General features: G+C 34.2%; 3 protein-coding genes across 4 annotated transcripts; 1 reads left to right on the top strand and 2 right to left on the bottom strand.

Moving 5' to 3' along the window:
- Positions 1 to 7095: 7095 nt before the first annotated feature.
- On the top strand, positions 7096 to 11151 carry LOC135080571 (abscission/NoCut checkpoint regulator). 2 transcript variants are annotated; one of them, XM_063975235.1, is made up of 6 exons: positions 7096 to 7362; positions 7655 to 7741; positions 7832 to 7905; positions 10075 to 10333; positions 10435 to 10674; positions 10754 to 11151. In XM_063975235.1, exons 1-6 carry the CDS (start codon positions 7315 to 7317, stop codon positions 10958 to 10960), a joined length of 915 nt encoding a protein of 304 aa, XP_063831305.1. In that variant the 5' UTR covers positions 7096 to 7314; the 3' UTR covers positions 10961 to 11151. The 2 variants fall into 2 exon arrangements, with proteins under 2 accessions (XP_063831305.1, XP_063831306.1); XM_063975236.1 differs by having other exon boundaries at positions 7101 to 7362; positions 7659 to 7741.
- Positions 11145 to 13154, bottom strand: LOC135080570 (CCA tRNA nucleotidyltransferase 1, mitochondrial). The gene is made up of 6 exons (XM_063975234.1): positions 12973 to 13154; positions 12648 to 12847; positions 12273 to 12556; positions 11850 to 12170; positions 11552 to 11771; positions 11145 to 11470 (listed from the first exon to the last, which is right to left on the bottom strand). Exons 1-6 carry the CDS (start codon positions 13024 to 13026, stop codon positions 11149 to 11151), a joined length of 1401 nt encoding a protein of 466 aa, XP_063831304.1. The 5' UTR covers positions 13027 to 13154; the 3' UTR covers positions 11145 to 11148.
- Positions 13155 to 13679: 525 nt separating this feature from the next.
- LOC135080566 (signal recognition particle subunit SRP54) lies at positions 13680 to 18141 on the bottom strand. Its single transcript, XM_063975227.1, has 7 exons — positions 17829 to 18141; positions 17570 to 17746; positions 17256 to 17485; positions 16963 to 17113; positions 14971 to 15119; positions 14626 to 14887; positions 13680 to 14438 (listed from the first exon to the last, which is right to left on the bottom strand). Exons 1-7 carry the CDS (start codon positions 17904 to 17906, stop codon positions 13980 to 13982), a joined length of 1506 nt encoding a protein of 501 aa, XP_063831297.1. The 5' UTR covers positions 17907 to 18141; the 3' UTR covers positions 13680 to 13979.
- Positions 18142 to 18269: the final 128 nt, after the last annotated feature.

The following is an 18269-nucleotide window of genomic DNA, read 5'->3' as shown; positions in this document are numbered from 1 at the left end:
GAGAAGCGTGTCTGGATTGGAGACGTTAAAAATTACCGTAATCGGGGCTCAGGCTATTTTTCTTGAAACTGCTGGAACAAAACAATGCCGTTGACAGACTTGTGAAGATAGAGATAAAGCTAGCCAGGTGCACTTAAAACAAGCCCTACCAACCAAAATGAAGGGATTCCGTGGAGGGTAGTTGAACGGGAAGCATGGTCGATCTGTTTTAATGGTTTCAATTTATTATTTAATGGACTTTAGTGTACAAATTTGGTGTTATTTTGTGTTCTAAAGTGCAGTGAAGTGATAAATTATAAAAAACATTGAAATACTTCGAATTTGAGCGCGCATCGAGTGTCGAGTGGGTTGTCGTATGAACAACCCGCTTTGGACCCGGTGGCGTCTCGAAACCTGCTTACGGGCATACTTAACTCCACGGAATCCATGAAAAATCAATAGAACTGAAACACCCACGTTCTATTGATAACTATGTCAATATGTTTCACTCGACATTGGCAGAAATAAACCTCCCAGAGAGGTTTGGTTGCCACAAATAAATAAAAAAAAAAAAAAACAAAATGAACAGGAAAATCTGCCTCCACTGGGAATCAAACCCGAAACCTCTGGGTCTTAAGCAATGCTTTGCACAGAAACATTACTTACTAACTCATTGTCCAAAGTCGTTAAAACTTTTTTAATCTGTAAATTTTGACATGTCTTTTGACTTTGACAACTATGATAAGTTTGACATTAAGCACCAGTGGGTAGACACTTCTCATACAAAAACTAGTCTCTATATGTAGCAATTGATATACAACCTTATCCCTTAAGCAATAAAGTGCATTTTGGATTGATTTCACTATAGCAGGGGAACCCGCGGATCAATACCACCATACTAAAAATAATTGTTAGTGTCCTTATGTTGGTAGTATTGTTAGTTTGACAAATGAAAAAAAATGTCTGTCAATTGAGTTTGAGTTTTTAACCGGCGAATTGATTCGTGTGAAGTTATTTTCTCAGATTTGGTGCAATATTACTGTAAATAAACTTTTCTGTCGTTTACGTTGAGTTGATTAAGTTCCTCCGTATCGGGCGTGATAAAGTTTGCTGTTCAGTGTTATGTTTTTTGTGAGATAGAGACTCTTTTAAATAAGCTGTGTTTCAACTTCTACAGAAGTTTAAACTCTTATTTACTTTTCTGTTTAATGGGTATGTTATCTACTTACTTGAAATATTAGATCTATTACAAATCTATTTTTCATTAAAAACAACCCTATGTGATGAAAATGTAAATGTACTTTCAAAACTGGTAAATGCATGAACCAGGGCATTGACACTGGTTGGAGAGAAATTATAGGCTTTGTTTAATTAATACCTATTTCATTTTAGGCTTCTACTGATAATGGAGAGTAGAAACAACAAGAAGTGCGTTATTTGTAATAAGAGGCGAAGTCGTGGTGGATCACCCTTACTTTTGAGTAGGTTTCCTCTGGATTCTGACCGGTAAGTTTCTAATAACACTCATTTATTACAAGATAATTTTACTGATTGTGTAAACTTAAAGGCTGGGATTAATATTTTTAATCATACAGTAAATAACCATAACCAATTTTTAATTTCAGTATTTTGTTGTGTACTCTGTAAATGAATTGCATAACAATACTAAAAGAAATTAGTTGATGAATAAATTTCAGTTTGTTATTCTTTTTCTTTTCTAATAGGTATTTCTTATTTCAGTTGTCGAATGTGGGTTAAAAATGCTGGCATAGAAGACTTAGCATATGTACCTATTGAAAAGTTACACCAACTTAAGTTTGTTTGTGGTGGGCACTTCACTCCTGAATCCTTCAATGCCAAAGGAACTCGGCTGAAGAACTCAGCTATTCCAACACTGGAATTGAGCAATCCCATCTTGCCAGATGAAGTTTTGACAGAGTTTCCTCTTCATGTAAAAGACTCCAATAAAGAAAACCTCAAGACAGGTATGATGATGACTTCAATTATTTTTTTTAAATTTAATTTACTATCTATCAATTTTTCTGAATTATTTGGATGTCTTAATTAATTTTCTTTGGTTTCCAAAACAAACCAACCGAATGCAATTTAACAAGGTTCTTTCTTTGTAACCACAAACATGTGTTGTATGCTTATCAATAAATAATATATAATTTCAATTATTAATTATATCTATACTTTGTTACAGTTCTTTATGATCATTCATATTGCATTCCAAAGAAGTCAAATCCAGTTGAACGAGGTATGTTTATCTAAAATTATACTAATAATATAAAAAGGAAATATTTAATTGTTTGTTTGTATTTGATCGGCTCCGTAACTCGAAGCCAAGATAGCCTAAAGTGCGGGTTAGAACCCCACAGCTTGAATATTGTAGTAAACCCACTCGTAACACAATTTAGCTTAGAATGAGGTGTTGAGTTAGAGGGACTTTAGTAATTTGTGTAATACAAATTCTTCAAAAAAAGTACCGGACCAATTTGAAAAATTTTAGGCAATCTACATTAATTAGCCAGGTCAGCTAGTTTAATAATATTTATAAGCTAGTAATTTTTAATGTGAGCAAGACATGTACCTAGACTGATTGTACCCTAAAGTTGGGTAAGAACATGACATTTTATTACCCAATTCACATTTCATTATCTGCTTTCAGTTCCCCTTACAACTACAACCAAACAACTAAATTCAACATGTTTGGGAGCTGTGGATATACCAGATTCTGGTATTTCTGCGAAAACAACTTTTGAACCTCTTCCTTCTACTTCCAATGCACCAGAACATATGACCTATAAACCCATTGCTCATGGTAAGTGTACAAACTAATTATTTACCTTCTAAAATATGCCTTCCCTCAAACTAAAGAATGCCACCCTGGATGCGTTCTGCAGTCTGCAGTCAGGTCAAAATGAACTTATATGTACAACATTCTAGGTTTCTGTACATTTTATATTAATGCGATTTGACCGTGCGGATACGAACAAAGAACGCAAAGCACACGTGACTGATTGCCTTATCACGACCACTTACAGATTGTCTTGACATACCCGCAGAACGCATCCAGAATGCAGAACATTAAAACCTCTAAATGCCTTTAATTTAATATTATGTCATTGTTATTGAAGGTGGGCCCACGCTTCATATTTTATGAGAAGAGCTATCATTATCCTGTCTTTGCATTTTTTTTAAACTTGATAATGATTGATTGATTTGGAAATAATATGTTTCATAAAACAACAAAATAAATTTTAAACTAATTTGCATATTTATAATATTTCAGATGATAAAAACATTTGCCATCAAGATGCACAGGCAGAAATATTAGTCCACAGTTATAAAAGACCTAAGAAAAACATTGAAATGAAAGGTAAGATAAAACATACCTAATTTAAAAAACTAAGTAAAATTGCTGATTAATTAACCAATATTCAATTCAATTTGCTTTAATGTTGTTTTTTTACTAATGGAAATGTTTTTATTATTATTACAGACACTTCATCAACATTTACAATTAAAGAGAAGAGGCTTTGGCGACAGTTACAAAATGCAAAAAAAACAATAAGGAATATAGCGAAGTCAAGAGTGAATTTAGACAAGTTAGATTCGGAAGTGCTGACATCGTTAGTAAAGGATGTAGTGCAGAATAACAAAAAAAAGTCACAAGGAAAAAGGTGGACTTTAGCCAACAAAATATATGCTTTGGCTATATTTAAACGGTCCCCTAAAGCATACCGCTATATGCAAAAGCTGTTTACGCTACCAAGCACTAAAACGCTCCAAAGGATTTTAAAAAATATACCAATGGAGCCTGGTATAAATAAAAATATAATTGATATGTTAGAGGCAAAAGCATCAAGTATGCCAAAGGAAAATAAATATTGCTCGTTAATATTTGACGAGATGGCGTTAAAGAAACGGATAATTTATAACGAAATTGCTGATAAAGTGGATGGCTATGTGGATTATGGAGAGGGCGAGAACATGGGACGAGAAAAGAAAATTGCAGACCATGCGTTAGTGTTTATGATACAGGGTGCTAAACATAAATACAAGCAATATATTGCGCACTATTTTGTGGAAGGCACAATATCAACAGCAAAACTGGCAAAAATTATATCGGACATCATCAAAAAATTAAAAGAAATCGGATTTATGGTTCTAACAACAGTTTGTGATCAGGGATCTACAAATATAGGAGCTCTTAACATGTTAAAAAGAAACTGTGGACAAGGCATAGATAGCAACTTTTTCTCTGTAAATAATGACAAAATTTTTATAATCTATGACATCCCTCACTTGTTCAAATCATTACGAAACAATTTCTTTAAAAGTGGAAATATGTCTTTCGATGGAAAAATTGCACAATGGAGGCATTTGGTAGTTGCAGAAGAACACAACAGAAATTTTTTAAATTTTAAAAAACTGAATAGTACCATTGTAAATCCAACATTCAAAACTAAGATGAGGGTGAAGTATGCTGCGCATGCTCTGAGTAATACCGTGGCAGCTATTTTAAAAATGATGGCATGGAAAGAAGTTTCTGATTGCAATGATACAGCATTTGTGATTGAACAGTTAGATAAACTATTTGATTGTACAAATGGTCCATCATCTTTAAATGACGTAAAGAAAGGGATCCGGGAAAATGTTTCCACATCAAGTAATCACATTGAGTCTTGGACCTTTTATACTGATAAGTTAAAAACCATAAAATTTATAACAGCAGAAAACACGATACTAAAAAATGTTAAATGCGTAAAGGGATATCAAATATCTATCAAATCCTTAAACGATATTTGGGAAAAGTTAAAGAATGAAGGGTTTAAATATATGAACCTTAGACAGTTTAACCAAGACTCTCTGGAAAACTTATTTGGAATCATTAGGCAACACAGTGTAACCAATAGAAATCCCACTATCACGCACTTTACTGCAGCGCTTAAAACAAGCATGGTTACTGGGCTGAAAGTGCCTCATAGCAGAAGTGCTAATTGTGAAGCAGACAACAATAAACATATGCTGGAATATAAAGACATTTTAAAAACTAATTTAAAAACAACAGAAATAAAAATTAATGTTCAAGATTCCACAGACACTGAATTTTATCCTGTGTTGTCTATCCCGGACCCTGAAAACTTAGAACAGCCCATTGAAAATTTGTGTAGCCTTGAAAACCAACCAGTAGTATATACCTTGATTTTTTAGAATCCAGCAGAGATGTAAACAAACACTTTCATACACAATTACACCATAATCACTTACGTGTTCATAATATCATACACATTATTTAACAAGACCATGAAACCAACTTTATTTTCACGTTTATACAAGTTTGAAATCAATCTTTGAAACAAATTATTTTAGCAAAATACGTGGACGATGAAAATTTGTGAGACTTGTCAAATTGACTTGACGTTTAAAATCATGTGTTATCTCCATATTGTCTATGACTTGTCTCTGACACATCAGTGCTGTAACCTGCGAGTCATAGACAATAATCTGTAAATTTAATCGATATTATTTTAAGTATTCACTTATTCCGATTACTGATTAATTTTAAATAAAAAATATACGATACTTTGTTTAGTTTTCCAGTGATACTTTCGACAATATTGGAGATAACGTAAAATTATTTTTCTACTTTTAGTGTATACTTTTTCGGAGTCAGTTTAATTTTTAGTCGGTTTTATTTAAACGAAATAATTTTACTTTTTTTATGCAATTATGCTTACGTATTGTTCCATTGCTTATTTTCCTATATAAGTAAATAAAATAAAAGAAAATAAAAATCTTCTTTCAACTGATAGCATCTTAAATTACCTCCCTAGCGGAATAGAGCAACAAAGAACTGAGCGAGCGAGATGTCACTAGTAGCAACACTGTCAAACAGAACTTTTTGCAACTATTTGAAGTTTAATAACTTTACGGATAATAATATCATTGATTGTTTTACTGTGCAGTGTGTTTTTTGATTACATCTGTGCATAAAGTTTGTTTCCTGTTCTCGAAAATTTCATAATCAGTTCACATTCAATGTTGCGACTTTGTTGCATATTTTTAGTATTCTGACGATCACCCGGCGATGATACGCAAGTACTACAATTATTTCACTTCGCGATTAACGAGAGCTTTTGTCGCATCACTAGGTCACAGACTAAAAATATTTTTATGTCAGTTCGCCATTTTTGATGACATTTCTGCTGATTTCTAAAAAATTAGACTGTATGTAAGCGGGTATTTAGCTGCCAAACTATTACAGAACAGTTCTTGTTTAATTTGTGAAGAGTGTTTGAGCGTGAAAACTCCTGTTGACAATGATTTGTATGCATATATATCTCTTCGCGAATGGTGGCATGATAAAAAAAGTCTCGTTTATCCAACAATTCAATTATGTACCACCGTAAATGAAGCTAAACAATTTTATCATGACCATATTGCCGACCAGATATATATGGAAAATGTTGGAAAATTCATTTTCTTAATGTTGAGTACAAATTGTAATTTTAGTTGGTTTAAATGTCAACAACATAATAAAGAAATTTATGATAAGATGTTTAAAATATTAAGTTACCTTTTTCTAAGAAAAAGTTGTAAAATCATTAATGACAGCTTCATAAAAAGTGAAAACAATTTTGCTGACAAAAGTAAAAAAGCACAGCAACAAAGCATTGAAAAGTAATCTTAGGGCTGAGGTTCGATCAGCTGATAAGAAAATTAAAGATGTTTATAAATAAAAATCCTATTTTTTCTTAGAAAAAGTTGTGAAAATAAAAGTTTACAAAATTATCATTTCTGTACTTTGTTATAATTTTCAATAATTCCTCATGCCTACTACTGCTATGTCATGTTCAATACTTATTGTAATATACCTATTTTATTTCGAAATAAATAATTTACGTTACAAAACTTCGTTTTACTTACACATAGTATAAAATAAAAATAGTAATCATTAAAATATTGAAGGTTCCTATACTAGATATCGATATGCAATTACAACCCTAGCAAAGTATCGATAATCGATAAGTTATTACGAACGTCACTAATACTGTCAGAAAATAAGGCATTATGTTGGTAGCTCCGCCTGTAGTTTGTGCGGTTGGTAAAGATTTGCGGGTCGTTCTCTAAAATGCATATGTGTGCGTGAGCTCAAAAAATATCTATGGAGTGCCGTCTCTTACTCTTTTATGCTCTTTGTTAAGCACCACATTTTATCTGTAGCTTCATGATTAACACCGACTTTTTATTTTATCATATTTAATGTTTTCGCTTGCTAATTTATGTATGGTACTACTGAAAAGCGAGTGATAAGCTCATGATATTATGGCTTGTAATTCCTGTTCAAAATCTTTTACTTTGTTTCGCAAGGAAGTAAGTTTTAGTTAGTTAACCAACCACCACTCTATCAATGGACAGTGACTCAACTTTTCACATTCTTTTGAAGTTAACAAAGACACCGAATATTATGAAATAGGTATCATTATACAAACATATCAGCTGATCCCAAAATGTTTTAATTAAAAAAACATGGTGCACAGCAGCTGATCTGTCCCAGTAGTAGTATTCCAAAATTCATATGAATTTGAGCAGAAGAATACAAAAGATGTAATTAATAATTATTAAGATAATATTAGGAATATAAACAACACACTTTTGTTCACAGAAAGGTTGCCCAGGCTGTGGGTTTAGCTATTGCTCTAAATGTCTCAACAACAAGTTATTTTTAAAGAAAATCAATTCTGTAGCTTTGGTAAGTTGATTTATGTAATAAGTGTATATGTATTAGAAAACAAAATGTTAAATAAATACTCCTTGACACAATAAGAATCTTGTTTTGTAGGTATGCACGAAATGTAAAAACACTTCTGGAATGGATAACAAAAATAAGATTGAAACACCAGAAGCATACTTTAAGTAAGTAAATTCCTTCCTTTTTTTCTTTAATACAGGGTGTCCCAAAAACAATGGATAACCCTATAACCATCGATAGGCCTCGCCATGGTCTCCCTAACGTCCAATTTTGACCCCAGTGAAAATATCACTGTTTTCAAGATTTTTAAGTTTTTGTGCATTTTTAGAAAATTGCCACCTGCGATTACTTTTTCTCATGCCATTTCTACAAATGAGGATACTTTTCAATCTAGTTTTTTTCCTTATCACAAGGGATAGTTGGGCTATCAAAAGAAAAGATTAAAGTCCAACAAACTAGTTTAAAAGTATGAAAATTTTAAGAAATTGCGGAGAAGAAGGAAAAATTAATTAATTGTCTTGCACTTTTGATCAGCCATCGTGTAAAAAAAATGTAGGAAGACCATCGTGCCCATTACCTTAAAAACTTCCTTGGTTAATTGAGATTCTAAAAAGGTATCACAAGCCTATGTATTCTGTATTATTTTTATCTTATGGCTACTTGAATAGCAACTAGTATGAAAACTGCAAAAATGAGTTTTTCTCGTAATAGTTTAACTAGGACTGCATAGCGGCATTAAATACAAATGGATAATTTTTAGCGTAGGAATTTTAATAAAACAACATTTTATCATCATCATCATCATCATTTCAGCCATAGGACGTCCACTGCTGAACATAGGCCTGTACCCCAATGATTTTCCTAATGACCGCTTGATAGCGGCCTGCATCCAGCACCTTCCTGCTTACCATTATTAGGTCGTCGGTCCACTTTGTAGGTGGACGTCCTACGATGCGCTTTCTGGTACGTAGCCTCCACTTGAACCCTGTTGCCCCATTGGCCGTCCGTTCTGCGTTTTTGTGATTACTTAATTTTTGTTCCAAACCTTATAAATGTGCCTATAGACAGAAACCCGTGATAATACACGGCTCGGAAACGTGGATTTTTTGGACAGCGTGCTATGGAAGGGGCTATGCTCGGGTTTCTTTACGAAATCGTATCAGAAATTAGGAGATCCGTAAACGAACTAAAGTCGCTGACATAGCTCGACGGATCAGCAAGCTGAAGTGGCAATGGGCATGGCACAGTAGTTTGCAGAACTGAGGCAGCAGGGTTAAAGTGGAGGCTACGTACCGGAAAGCGCATCGTAGGACGTCCACCTACACCCGAGCATACAAGAAACCCGAGCATAGCCCCTTCCATAGCACGCTGTCCAAAAAATCCACGTTTCCGAGCCGTGTATTATCACGGGTTTCTGTCTATAGGCACATTTATAAGGTTTGGAACAAAAATTAAGTAATCACAAAAACGCAGAACGGACGGCCAATGGGGCAACAGGGTTCAAGTGGAGGCTACGTACCAGAAAGCGCATCGTAGGACGTCCACCTACAAAGTGGACCGACGACCTAATAATGGTAAGCAGGAAGGTGCTGGATGCAGGCCGCTATCAAGCGGTCATTAGGAAAATCATTGGGGTACAGGCCTATGTTCAGCAGTGGACGTCCTATGGCTGAAATGATGATGATGATGATGATAAAATGTTGTTTTATTAAAATTCCTACGCTAAAAATTATCCATTTGTATTTAATGCCGCTATGCAGTCCTAGTTAAACTATTACGAGAAAAACTCATTTTTGCAGTTTTCATACTAGTTGCTATTCAAGTAGCCATAAGATAAAAATAATACAGAATACATAGGCTTGTGATACCTTTTTAGAATCTCAATTAACCAAGGAAGTTTTTAAGGTAATGGGCACGATGGTCTTCCTACATTTTTTTACACGATGGCTGATCAAAAGTGCAAGACAATGAATTAATTTTTCCTTCTTCTCTGCAATTTCTTAAAATGTTCATACTTTTAAACTAGTTTGTTGGACTTTAATATTTTCTTTTGATAGCCCAACTATCCTTTGTGATAATGAAAAAAACTAGATTGAAAAGTATCCTCATTTGTAGAAATGGCATGAGAAAAAGTAATCGCAGGTGGCAATTTTCTAAAAATGCACAATAACTTAAAAATCTTGAAAACGGTGATATTTTTACTAGGGTCAAAATTGGACGTTAGGGAGACCATGGCGAGGCCTATCGATGGTTACAGGGTTATCCATTGTTTTTGGGACACCCTGTATATTAACATATTGATATAATAAACATTTGTGATATTCCAATCATAGAAGAATTGGAGTTGATAACAGTTCACAGTCTACTAGCAGCCAGACTACTGAACAATCGAATAATGTAGAATGGGAAATTCAGCAGAGATTAAAAAAGTTAAAGGAAGATAGAAACAAAGATGCCATACAAACAACAGATGAAGAAATATTGAAACGCTTACAAAAGATAAAAGGAGAGCAACCAACTACTTCAGACGCAGAACTGCAGGCACGATTAGCTAACCTGAGAGGAGTGCCCATTATTGAAGGACAAAAAAAGGTATTCTCTTGAGTGTATACAAAAATTGCTGTTTTATGTATCCATTTGTTGTTCAAGTGGTTCTGATAAATGTGAGTAAACTTTTGATAATTTTATTTCAGACTGTGCTTTATACACCAGACTTGAGAACGGAACAAGAGCAGGCTGATGATTTAATGAAACAATATTTAGAGCATACCACTATTGATAAGCAATATCAAGAGGGGTTCAAGAGGCAACTTGATGATATTGAAGCAAGAATACAAAAATTAAAAGGAGGTGAAGGTGTTAACACTAAAACTAAAGATGATGCATCAAGTTCTGAAGATGAAGAAACTGTGATAAAAAAGATTATAGAAAAAGTAATTATTTTCCATTATTTTTAATTTCTTTCTTAATATGTTGTGACTATGATCCATTAATAGGTATTTTTGTTTTTAGGCAAAGGTTGAATCTAGTCAAGATGATGAGTTACCTGCTGCAACAAATGATGAGTTGCCATTCTGTGAAATATGTAATGAAGATGCTAGAATGCGATGCTTAGGATGCCGCTATTTGTTCTGTAAACAATGCTTTGTAGAACATAAAGATGATGATGATGGATGCAATAGATATGAACTTTATGAAGCACCAAAAAATATAAATTAAAACTTAAGTTTAAAATAAAGCAAAATATTTAAGACATGATTTTACACATATTTTTTTATTTAATTTAAAATATCATGTCTATAAAGTAAGTGCACCTACAATAATATATTGCCTTGTTTGTGATGATATAATTTGCTTGTATATTATTACTCCTTTGAAAATGTTATAAAATAAAATTACTGACTAATCTATTTACTTTCATTTAATTTCTTTTGTTTGTTACACTCTTCTATTATACCTGGTATAAACTTAGCCAAGTCTTCTGAAGTTTGTTTGTATTCATTATTAATCCATATGTCTTTAAGTTTGGATATAATTGGTCCATACATTTTGCCAGGAGGTACACCATTTTGTTTGAGTATTTGACCATTCATGGGAAATCGTGGTATTTCCCAGTTCATAAATTTCTTTAATAGATCTTGTTCACCTTTATATTTGAGAAGTTCTTGAACATACTGAACTGCATTTTGTTGTTTTATTTTTGTATTCAGTACCAGTTTCTCATAAATTCTGTAAAATATAAAAAAAAACTTCTTTCAGACTTTATATGAGTTAGAAAAACAAATTAATAATAATTAATATTATGCTTACAAAAGAGGCCTATCTTCAGAGTGAGCTTCTTCTCTATGCTCCACTATAAAATATGCTAAGTCTCTATCATATGCTGAGAACTTTAACCTGGCATAAAGAATAGTTACTTCATCCATATCTTTTAATAATGCTGCCAGGTAACTCATGGGGTGTAAACCTAGATGTTCCCCTCTTTTGAGCACTCTATCCAATTCCTCTTTGTTTGGATTAGATGGTAAACCTGCAATAGAAAAACTGTTTTAATACATTGTAATAAAAATGACACAATCACATCAATAACAATAATTGACAAACAAACCTATATACTGTTCAACTCCAATATCCAGCATTGTCTTGAACAAATGACCAGCAAATTTACCTTGTAATGTTTTCTTTAATTCTACCCAAATTCTTTCCCCAGATATATTTTGCAAACCATGTACATTATTTTTTAAAACTTTCAGTGTATCTCCTTCATGGTTGTCTGGCTTTTCAGCAATTTTTCCATAAAAACGAAAATACCGTAATATTCTCAGGTAGTCTTCTTTCACTCTTACATCAGGATCTCCAACAAATGCAACTCTTCTTTTTTGGAGATCTTCGTAACCAAAGAAGTAATCATAAACACTTCCATCAAATCCTGTAAGATAAAATATGTATGTTTAATAATTAATAGGGATGTATTGTTTTGGTTTTAATATCACTAAAATATTGATGTATAATATGAGAAACATTACAATACCTAAGAACATTGAGTTTACTGTGAGATCTCTTCTATTAGCGTCTAATTTCCAATCAGTGGTGAATTCAACTTCTGCATGGCGTCCGTCAGTGACCATATCTACTCTTAGAGTGGTAACTTCGAAATTATCCTTGTCATTGATTCTAGGGGTGATAGTTCCATGTTTCTCACCATTCATATTGATCATTCTAATGTTCTCAGAAGTAAACATATCTTTCATTTGTTGTGGTGTAGCTGTGGTGGCAAAATCCAAATCGGTTGGTTTTTGCCCTAAGAGCAGATCTCTGAAACAGTTTTGAAAAGGTTTTTTTTAGTATTAAATATTTTGTTTGCCACCACATTACAGTCTGTTAATTAGTTTATAATATATATTACCTTACTGCACCACCAGCAATTCTGATTTCATACTGGTATTTCTCAAATAATTCTTTAAGATTTTGCACCTCTGGGGTGAATATACTTTTGAACTCCGGTGAATCCAGTTTGGTTACTACAGGATTCTCTCGGGATTTCAACTCCATGTCCATTTTTGAACGCACTCGACGCCGGCTACCAACTGCCCCACTGTAATTAGTCTGAAACCATATTGGCACGAACTTTAGTAGATAATAATATCTGTATAAATCAAGTTAAATTTATAATGTTAGCCTTAGACGTTAGCTATGCAACAAGCATGAAATTTAAGGTTATGGTACATTACCCTTATCTCATTCAGATTGGATAGTTTCAATATTCCTCGTAACCCCTTAAACATTACTCTGTAATAAATAGGAATTTGAAGGCGGAAACTTATCAAAACATTATTAAAATCCTCTAAATATTGCGACAAATTAATAAACACTGGCTGACAGCAAACGTCAAAATTAATATGACAACTGATTAATGACAACTCACCGCTGTCAGCAGTTTTTTTTTTAAATATCAAACAGAACCTTAGAGAGAGCATGTAGTAAAATACATACCTACCGAATTGCCAGATGGAGTCGTATTAGGTTCGTGTCGTTGTTTTTGTTTCTAGTATAGAGTCATTTTCTCGCGCTTTGTACTTCGCACTGTTACCTAACAAGGATTCTTCCAAAATGCATATTTATTAGCCTTCAAGCAAGCCAACTTTTAATTATTAGGGTGACAAGACGATGACGAGTTCTTAGGAAAATCTGGGATTACTACCTTTCATGAAACCACATTGCTGTATTAATTAGCATTGTAGTCTACTCGACTCAAGCGAAGTGAGTTTAGATTTTAGATAGATGCCCCTTTGTCATTACCATACAAAAAGGCGCGTCAGTCTAAAAATAGGGACAGCATACATGTTGACGGTCTTTTCCCGATATAAAAAGGGGAATGACTTATGACAGACTGTAATCGATCGAAAGAACGATCCATGTGTAGTAAATAAAAATAAGATTTGAAACAAAACAAAATGGGGATACAGTTTATTAAGATATATTTTACTTTACAAAAAATGCTTCCTTAAATCCAGTATATTTTATTTAAGACAGCTTTACATAATAGATGTTTATTTTGACTTATTTCTTTGATTAACATTAAAACTAGATAGGATGAAATAATAGCAGTTAACAGGTTAGCTAGTATGTGTAGCTTCTTTGCACACAGAGTACAAAGGTCACACATTTTCCAGTGAATTGAGTAGTATCCCATCAAGTGAATTGTTAATCTTAGTATGTCATTGTATTAAATTTTCTATCATTTGCCACCCATTAAGCTGTTCATTCCACTTGAGCCTTGTTGCAGCTGTCTCATCATGTTATGAAGACCAGACATACCTCCCATCTGCTGGAGTATACGGGGATCCATCATCTTGGCCATTTGTTGATTGAGTTTAGCCATTTGTGTCTGATTAACGTTTTTAGCCATATCACCTCCTTTAAATAGGCCTTTGATGCCACCCATCTTTTTAACTACTGCAGCAAATTTAGTGTATTGGGCAATCAAATCCTTGACATCTTTTTCTGTCACTCCTGCACCCTGGGCAACTCTAGTGACGCGTGTTGGCTGCTTTGAAAATAATTTCGCACCATCACGGTGGTCCAATTCACCTTCATTCATGGAGTCCATTATAGTCATAAGACGTTTCAATCTAGCCATGGACTCCTGCTCACTGCCTTTTGACATCAAATCTTGTGAGAAGCCAGGTATCATTCCCTGTAAAAAATATAAACTACATTTAGTTTCAATTCACTTAAAGTTAAAACTGGTTAGATTCCAGCCAGAGACAACTTTTGTGCAATGAATGTACCAATGAATATAATGCAGTAAACTTTAATTAGTGATAAAGCATGTGAAAGTGAGTTGAAAAAGCATACATTATTTGAATAAATAAGAGTTTTACCATAATCTGTGAAAATGGCCCCATTTTCATGATATTCTGGAATTGCTCATACATAGCTCGTAATGTGAATTGGCCATGTTTCAATTTTTCTAGCAGTTCATCGTTGTCGTCTAATTTAAGCTCATTCACTTTGTCTAGCAGGCCTTCTATGTCACCCATTCCCAGCAGTTTGTTGATAAAGGGTTTTGTTTTGAATGGCTCTAAATCATCTATGTGCTCTCCAGTACCAATGAAAATTATGGGACTTTGTGTTGCTGCCACTCTGTAAAAAGTAACTTTTTATAATAAACATGACCTTTTCTAATTTATGTATGTAACAGTTTGAGATGTACATAATGTACTTACGCTGACAATGCACCTCCACCTTTTGCATGTCCATCTAATTTAGTGATTATGACTGAACCAATGTCAACTTTTTCCTTGAAAGCTCTTGCTTGGGCCTCACAAGCTTGACCAATAGTGGCATCCATCACGAATATAATATTGTCTGGTTTCTGTATTAGGAATAAACATTATTAAAATTAATCAGGGAAATAAATAATTTATAAAGTAATTTTTAATTTCATCATATCAGTTATAATTTATATAAGGTGTTATTTTTTATACTGATCATACTTTACCAACGCATCTAATAAAATCATACAAATACAACCCAAGTGTTTTTAAAAAAAAATTCAGGCTAGTTTTTGTTTTTACTTTTCCTAACAAAAAAAAGATATTATTTTTACAACCATCCTGTCTTCACTCACTGCCTCTCTCTCTTTCTTTACTCATTTCATTGATACGAGTACGAACAATGGCCGCGCGCGTTCATTCAACGTTCACACACATAAAGGTTAGATTACACTAAACCTACGTTACCAAAAATTATCACTCGTGAGTATGTACGATGTTACGTCATGTTAATAGGTATTACGCGCTGGGAGAAACAAAATCTAGCCACATAAGTAGGTAAATAAGTGTATTTTCATTAGTGTAATAGCGGGGGACTTTTCCAACGAACCGAGGCGAATCATCCGCGTTAAACTAGAAATTTAAAAAAGGATAGAAATTGGAATTCAATATCTACGGTTTCGTAATGCCTACGCAATTTATTTAGAGTCGTAATAAAAAATTGATAGGTACATACCTATTACTACTTCGTTTCGCTTCAGTGGAAATGCACCCTAATATTGAATATGAATAGGTGTTGTAAATAAAACTCACTGATCAATTTTCCTGGTTTTAATTCCTAAATTATGATTTGCCATCACACTTTAGATTCATTGATTTTACTTATTCACACATTTACCTATTTTGAATGTTGTTATTTAAAGTTCCTAGGTTATTATTACACTAATCACAATAAATTTTGAACGTCAAGCCTTTGTTGAATGTTCACGTAAACACTGTCTTGCACTGTCTAATCTAGCCACGATCGAATTGAGGTAAAATGCTTCCGGGCTGCACACTTGCTTGCTGTTCACTAGACACCACGTCGGATGTTGTATTCACAATTCGCGCACTAACTTTTTTACGGAAAAAGTCCCTTTCGCGTAAACAAGCACTCATCTGTCCAAATCACACTGTAGGTATGTACCTAGGTAGACTTCCGCAATAACCATCGATAGAACTCGGTCGCGGTCGTGGCCCTCTGGCAACAACTCCTTGATAAGGCATTCCGTATTTTTACGTAAAAGCCGCCGTCTGCGGCGCTCGCATCTGGGTACCGCCAGCACTGTGCCGGTGATTGAAATTGAAATCCAGAACTTCGTCCTCGAAGCGCACGGGATCTCGTCAAGTCAGGATACGGCTGCGCTCCCTGAAGCGCTGCGCTGCTCCAAACAAGCAAGGTGTGAAGGTTTTCGACTCGTCAATGTTTCTCGTCGGCCAGTTAGTGTGCCCGAAACATAATTTCACCTGCGTTTTGTTATTTATCAAGCGCGGCATTGTAATAACTCGCACTTACACTGCAATACGTTTGGGCACATTGGACGGACAGCGGACTGGGACGATTATTTATGTTGTTGCGCTCCCGCATGCCGATCGGCGGCTCGGCGCGGGCTGTGGGCGCGGAGCGACTGGCAGCGATATCAATATGGCCGACTCACGCGGCGCGGCATCACGTGGCAGCGGTCGTTGCCCTCGGCCGGCTACTACGATAGTGCGTAAACGAATACTCACCGCGCTCAAAGGATGATTTATTTTTTATTTTTTTCGAAACATTCTTTGTCGTTTTACTCGAAAACTAGCCTGAATTTTTTTTTAAAAACACTTGGGTTGTATTTGTATGATTTTATTAGATGCGTTGGTAAAGTATGATCAGTATAAAAAATAACACCTTATATAATTACTTACAATAGCATTAGCAACTGCCAACATCTCCTCAAATAGTGATTCTTCCTGCTTGTGGCGACCACTTGTGTCAACAATAATCATTTCAAAGCCTTCCTTTTTAAACATTTCCACACCAGTAGTTGCTATTACCACGGGGTCCACTTCTGTGTAGCTGCAATAACACATTTAATTTTATTTCATAAAAATAAGAAAAGGAAAACACAGAAATGTAATAAGATCCTGTAAACTTATTTCAAGGAATGAAGAATTATAGATTTTTCAATGTACACAAAAAAAATACACGAAATATTTACCTTCCATAAAAAGGTATTCTGGCTTTAGTACAATTCTGCTTGACTTGATCATAAGCACCAGCTCGGAAGGTGTCAGCACACACGAGACATGATTTCCAGTTTTTTCTCAAATAATGATATGCCAGCTTTGTGCAGGTTGTTGTTTTACCAGAACCTTGAAGGCCTACGAACATTATGACGTTGGGTTTGCCTTTGACTGGCTGGTAGGGTTTTACTCCAGGATCAACCAACTGAAATGTATAATTAGAAAATTAAGATTCAGTAAAAAAATCACTAGTTTTTGCATTAACTTTATGTCTTCAAAGTTTCAATACCTTGACCAATTCTTTGAAAACAGCAGACTGTATCATCCGCCGCTTATTAAGCCCTCCAGCCATTTCATCAAAATCAATGACAGCCCGTACATTTTCTCTAAGGTTCTTCACTAAACGAATATTTACATCAGCTTCCAAGAGCGCAGCACATATTTGCTTTAGCATAGAATTCAAGACCTGTAAGTCAAGGTAACATATTAATAACCAATCATAAGGATAAATGCTCAAAAATATATGTTGGATACATTTTTGTACTTACATCTTCGTTAATAATTGTAGCTCTACTTAGAGACTGCAAAGCGGTGGTAATTTTACGACCCAAATCTGCTAAAACCATTGTGGAAAACTTATGATACTATGGCGAAATAAAATCTTCCTATCCACAGACACGTACGAGATTAATTTGTACAACAAACACAAGTAGGGGTTTTAAGCTTTTGTGACATCTTAAATCGTTATATTTACTAAAAATTAGAATGATCAACACTTTCTATTTCAATATTTTCGAAAGAAAATAGCAATGAAAAAGTGACAGGATTATTACACGACGTACACGTCTATCAGTCACAGATAAAAAAAATAGATCTGTCAAATTACATCAACTTTTTTAAGCAAAAAGGGACAAAGGTACGTTCAGCAGGGTTATTGTAGATTTTGTAGGAAACAGTGGGTAACTTAAAATCTATGTATACTGTCTTAA

The sequence above is a fragment of the Ostrinia nubilalis genome, chromosome 18 (genome assembly GCF_963855985.1).
Source record: "Ostrinia nubilalis chromosome 18, ilOstNubi1.1, whole genome shotgun sequence".
Taxonomy (NCBI): Eukaryota; Metazoa; Arthropoda; class Insecta; order Lepidoptera; family Crambidae; genus Ostrinia; species Ostrinia nubilalis.
Note: the sequence above shows the minus strand (reverse complement) of the source record. Positions and strands in the feature narration are given on the sequence as shown.